Below are 6,000 nucleotides of genomic sequence, written 5' to 3'. Positions count from 1 at the left end.
ACTTACCTTCTCCTTTCGTGGGGCACGGATAAAGAGGGGTCCCTCTCTCACAGGTGCAAATGAGATGAGTGTAAATGACCTTTAGCACAGTGCCCGCTCTGCAGTTAATGCTTAAATCATTGGAGCTATTATTATTTCATTTCTCTAAACTAGCAAGGTTTCTCCTGATGAGACTTTTGGGAGAAGGGTAGGGAAGATAGGCCGAAAAAGTCCTGCCCAGACACTAATCCTTCCTGTGACTGACAACCACAAACAGAAAAGGCTCTCGGTCACAGCTTCCTGGCTTTCTAATGTGGACACAGGTCTGTCAAGAGCTTGGTGAGTTTCTGGGTCAGTACTATTTGTTCCCTACAACACTAAAGGAAGTTTTAAAACAGCTTTTGGGGACTAGGGATATTCTTAGTAGAAGGGTGCCTTGCCCATAAAACAAGCAAACAAACACACAAAACAAAAAAACCCCACTTTGAACCTCTTTGAGAGTTAGGGAGATGGCTTAGTGGGTACAGAGCTCAGGCTGCGCAAGCAGGAGGATTCAGTCCACATCCCTGAAGCCTACAGAAAAAGCTGGGCATCCTGACCGTCTGTAAGCCCAGGACTGTGGGAGGGCAGAGGCAGGGGACTTCTGGGGCTCACTGGCTCAGATTCGGTGAGAGAGCCTGTCTCACAATGGAATGAGGCAGAGTGTCATGGAGTGGAGCACTAGACGTCTTCCTATGGTCTCTACACACTTGCACACACGTGCCTGTAAGTACCCTCTCTCTCTCTCTCTCTCTCTCTCTCTCTCTCCAAATAACTCAATAAAATGAAAATCTTTTGCATTAGAATGTATGAGTCATTTGTAGGTAGATGCTCTTTGACCCAGATTATCATCAGTGAGCCTTCTAACTTGGAAGGAGCGAGCAGATGATTGCTACAAGGTCAGCAAGCTCTGCAGTGGGGCATTTCTCGGGGAGCGAGGAAGTCACCATTCCAACAAAGTAAATCAAGTATGGGGCCAGCGTGATGGCTCAGTGGGCAAAAGTGCTTGCCATGCAGGATGGATGGTCTCTGTTCATTTAACCTGGGAAGGATGAGAGTCAGCTCCTGGAAGTTGTCCTCCAGCCGCTGCAGGTGCCCTGTGGCACTGCGCACCCGTGCCATGCACACGTCCCCGTCTCCCTTCGAGCACGCATATAGGTGATACAATGAAGACTGAACCTAGAAAAGTTCAAAACGGCAAGGACGGTCCAACCCAAATGGAATAATACAATGAGTTCCATGCTAATGGTTGTGTAGAACACTGAAGCAGAAACATTAAGGTATTTGCAAGTCAGAACAGTTTGCTAAACTTTCTTCTTGACGATCATTCCTTTCATTGTCTTCTGGGTGTTTTCTGTCATGGTCAGTATTGCTGTTGCGCCCTTTCCCACGGTTTATTAAGTCACCCTTCTGTATTGTTGCTTCTCTGCCTCTCCCTCAGGGACAGTTTTGGCCCTTAGTCCCCATGCATCCTTGAGTCTCAGCAACCCCCATCCCTTGACCCCTTAAGGTAGCTCTGTGGGCATTGGTGGGCTCAAATTTGTAGAAATTTAGGTCAAAGTTAACCAGGGTAGGTGTAGTGTTGTAGTTAAAGGAACAGTGGTAAGGGAATGGGCCTTGAAAGGAGGTCCAGAGCGATGACTATGCATCTGACAACCTTGGGGAAAGCAATGAGAGGCATTAGCTTCCCTAGAAGAGGGAGGGACAGAAGGAGGGAGTAAGGGAGGGAGGGAAGAAGGGAGGTCTAGACCAGGACACTGCAGAGCTGATTAGAGCAGCTCTTTATTAGCTTCAGGTGCTCATCTGAGCGAGGCTCGAAGTCTCCAGAACACAGTGCTGTTACAAGGACATGAACAGATAAACATGTGTGAAGTACTCCAGCAGCAGCTGGCACATGGTTCATGCCCTGGGACACAATGATTTTTCTTTTAAAGGATATACTCCTGTCCCACTAAGCAGAGCAGTGAAGTGCTTTACCACATACTGGCAAAGAAGAAATGAACAAACAGAACACCCCCCCCCCAAACAAAATCCCAATAAAAAAATCAGAGATTTCATATTTTCATGAGAGGCAGATAGAGCACTCTTCTGTTTTGGTTGACTGTCGAATGAATGCTTTCCCCCCTCCTGGCAAAACTGTATTGTGTGCACACTCTCATTTACTTATCAAGTTACTCATTAGGGGCTGGTCTATATAACTGATAGAGCTAGTATTATATTTTGATTTAATAGCTTGAAGTAATTTATTTATTTATTTATTCTAGGTGAAGCAGTTTTAAAGTTAAGATAGAAAGGAAGCTTTGGTCCACATCCTTAAACAAGTAGTTCTCAAAAGAAGCACATAAGAACATCCCAGCACTGAAATAGTTAATCATTCATTGTCATGTGTATTAATGATATGAAATCAAAAGTCCAGCTACACGGTAATTTGTCTTTTATGTCCTGACAGTTATGCTGAGTCATGGCATCCTAAAAAATTAAAAATTTACCAGATGTATGACACTAGAGTTGTGTTGGGCACGGGACAATTAGACCCAATACCATCGAGATGTCTTATTTAAGGAGAACATGTGGGTGAAAACGCATCTAAGGTCCTGAAGTAAGAGCTTGATGTCTGATAAAGTTTCACATTAGCTACCCCCGCATTTAATACACCCAGGGTGAAAAAAGGAGCCAAAGGTGGTCCCATTGTTGGTTTCATGAAGGGGAGTAGATGAACAGACCAACAGGGGAAGGGGGTAGTCATGTAGAAGAGAAAGGATCTGACTAAAATGGTGTATGTAAGACATCATAGTTATGTCTGAGTACATTAATATGTTGTTGGCTTATAGTACTTCTGTTTATGCTATTCAATTGAATATGGAGTTTAGTCTAGAATACTAAATTTGCAGTCATGCTTATTGCTAGGGGAAGATACACATGACCCTCTGGTTCTAGGGACTGTATTTAAGCGAATCTCTGACTTAACCCAACTGATTGCACTGTTCTCTCGGATGTTAATGTTCATAGTTAAGAGCAGCACATTTTCTGCCTCATAAAGAGTTTCTAACCCAGAAGTGTAGGAAATAAAGGGATATTGGCTACGTTTTGGGTGAATGTATCAAAAAATATTGCTATCACTTGATTAAAGCTGGGGCTGTTGAGACAGTGAGATGGTTCAGTGGGAAAAGGTGCTTGCTACCAAGCCTGCTGACCTGAGCTCCATCCCCAGGATCTAGGTGGTAGGAGAGAACTGACCTCTGCAAGCTGTCCCCTGACCTTCACATACATGTGTCATTACATGCATATTTCTTCACGTATGCACACATGTAAATAAGTGTAAAAGCATAAGACTGGGCTCTTGGGCTGGGAAACAAGACCTAGCTCTGCCGCCTCCTCACTGAATGCAAAGCAAGTGCAGGCATGCCTTCTTGTTTTAAAGAAGATAGTGTTTATTAACGGTAGGTCAAATGTTAGGAACAGAGTATGTATTACCAGTATTTTCTAAGCGTACATAGAAGGTGCTGAACATGGAAGATGACCACTGCCGATGTTCACAAGGGCTCATTAGAACCACTGCAAAGTCTGAGCATGGAGCGTGTCCTGTTCCTCTGAGATGAAGTCTGGGTCAGTCCTGGAAGACAGGGATTTCCAAATGTCTCTTACCATAGGTTACTTACCAGCAAACACTCTGACTGAGCAGCTTTGTAATTTAACATGTAAGGAAAATAACCCCACCCAGCTGCATACCATTTGAGTGTGTAAGTTGGCCTTAGTTATTATTATAAACCTCAACAGCTCTGGCTGTTCTCAAGCGTGTTGGGATACAAGAGCTAGAAAGACCTTAGTGGTATGAGGTTTACTATTTTTCCTTTTATCAGTGAGAAATCCTAGGGCCTATGGGGTTAAGTGAATAATTTGCCTTTGGGTACAAAACCACATTTATTTCCTGCCGGACTTGCTATCCAATACTCTCTAAAAGAATGGCTTATGACAAACTGTTCTAGACCCACAATCATTTAGTCTCCTGCAACATGTAATTGGCTTATATTGAGACACTCAGTGTTGAAGGTGAAGTCATTTTTTTCCAGGGTTACATTATGAAACGAATTTGTCAGGATGGTTCATGGACTACTGTTAGTCCTGTCATGCATGTATAATTAGATTCCTTTAGAACACACCATGCAGTTATTATTTGTGCTTTGAGCAATTCCAAGTTAACCTGATCATGTTGTCCAGTTACGATTCAGCATGTTGAAGCCCAACGTGCTAAATTGTAGCTTGCAAATTTTTTTTTTTTTTCCTGTGTAGAAGCAAATTCTGGACTGTTTTTTGAGAAAAATCTCGACCCTTCTCTAATATTTCCCTTTTAAGGAGGTGGGATGATTAGGTCTTTGTGGTGGTTTAAATAGGGATGGCCCTTGTATATATATGGCTCATGTATTTGGTCATTAGGGAGTGGTGCTACTTGAGAGGGATTAGGAGGTGTGGCCTTGCTGGAGTAGGTGTGGCTTTGTTGGAGGATGTGTGTTATTGGGGTGGTCTTTGGGGTTTCAAACGCTCAAGCCAGACCCAGCGTTTCTCTTCCTCTTGCCTGCCTATTGTAGAACTCTCAGCTCTTATCTACGGCACCATGTCTACCTGTGTGCTGACATGCCTCCTGCCACCATAATAGACTAAACTGAAAGTAAGACAGCCCCAGTGAAATGTTTTCCTTTATAAAAATCGGCAGTCTTGATGGTGCATGCCTATAATCCCAGCACTCAGGGAGGCAGAGGCAGGCAGCCTGGTCTACAAATGAGTCCAGGATAGCCCAGGCTACATAGAAAAGCCCTTTCTCAACCCCCCGCCCCCCCCCCCCAAAAAAAAAAAGTTGGCATGGTCATGGTGACTCTTCACAGCATTAGAACACTGAATACGACAGTATCACTTAATTTTTTCTAAAAGATGCCATTATCTACATGGTGGAAGTATTGGGATGTGTATTTCATATGCTCATTAGAAATCTTAATCTCAAACCTTTAGCTGTCCAATTCTTATGAAAAGCAGTTAGGAGAGAGGCACACAGAATTTTCCTTGGAAAGTGTGAATGGTCAGTTTCATTACATTAGACATTCTGAACTATTTATGATAGGCAAGTTGCATGAATTCTCTTGGTTTGCACAACTGTGGTCTACCAAGCTCTACATGCATCACATTCCAAGGATCTGTTAAAACACACATTGCTGTACTCCCTCCCTGGAGTTTCTGATTCAGGAGGGGCCTGAGAGTTTGCATTTCTAATAAATTCCCAAGTGGTGCATTGCTGGCCAGGGAGCTATGTCAGAACTACTACATGCTACTCACTGGGGAGGCAGGGCATGCCAATCTGCATACCACATATGAAAAAATTAGAACTGAGGCCATATAGCTTGCCTAAGACATAATAGCCTTGGATTCAAAAAATTGCTTGATTCTATAGTCTATACAGTATCCCAAAGTCTAGAGTCCTAATTTCTGTGCTAAGTGGTTTTAGCACCAACCCACTGTCTAGACTAGAATAGCCGTAGTGCTATTCTGTTATATTATATTCTGTTATGTTATAGCAGTAGCAATTGGGGTGAATCCTAGTAATAAGGTCTCTATGACTCCCAATATTATGTTCCAAATATATTAAAATGTGGATGTTGCGATATGGTCCTAATCAAAACAAGAGTGGGCAGAACAATATACTTCCAAGAGAAACCTCCTTATGCAGACACAAATGGACAAGGGTAGTGTCTTCCAAAGATGAACAGAAGGGCGCCCTGACAACATGCCTGCAGTGTCCACTTGTGACATTTATCTTCTTGAGATTTTTAGTTACAGTTCTCCCTTTGTTTCCTTCCTCCAAACCTCCCATGGACCCCTCCCTGCTCTTCACATTCTTAGCCTTTTTTCATCATCGTTGCATGCATATGTGCATTTTACACACACATTTATATTTATATTATCTCCATGTATTCCTGCCCATATGACTGCATA

General features: G+C 43.1%; 1 protein-coding gene across 2 annotated transcripts in view; it reads right to left on the bottom strand.

Moving 5' to 3' along the window:
- Positions 1-3,425: 3,425 nt before the first annotated feature.
- Sh3glb1 (SH3 domain containing GRB2 like, endophilin B1) overlaps positions 3,426-6,000 on the bottom strand; it is a 37,860-nt gene continuing 35,285 nt past the window's right edge. For both annotated transcript variants that reach the window (XM_060392587.1, XM_060392589.1), the window contains one exon: positions 3,426-3,631. In XM_060392587.1, coding sequence (XP_060248570.1) covers positions 3,626-3,631 — 6 coding nt within the window. In that variant the 3' untranslated portion in view covers positions 3,426-3,625. The remainder of the gene's footprint in view (positions 3,632-6,000) is intronic.

Source organism: Meriones unguiculatus, chromosome 10, assembly GCF_030254825.1.
Source record: "Meriones unguiculatus strain TT.TT164.6M chromosome 10, Bangor_MerUng_6.1, whole genome shotgun sequence".
NCBI classification, from domain to species: Eukaryota; Metazoa; Chordata; class Mammalia; order Rodentia; family Muridae; genus Meriones; species Meriones unguiculatus.
The sequence above is the reverse complement of the archived record's forward strand: the minus strand, read 5'-3'. Positions and strand labels throughout refer to the sequence as shown.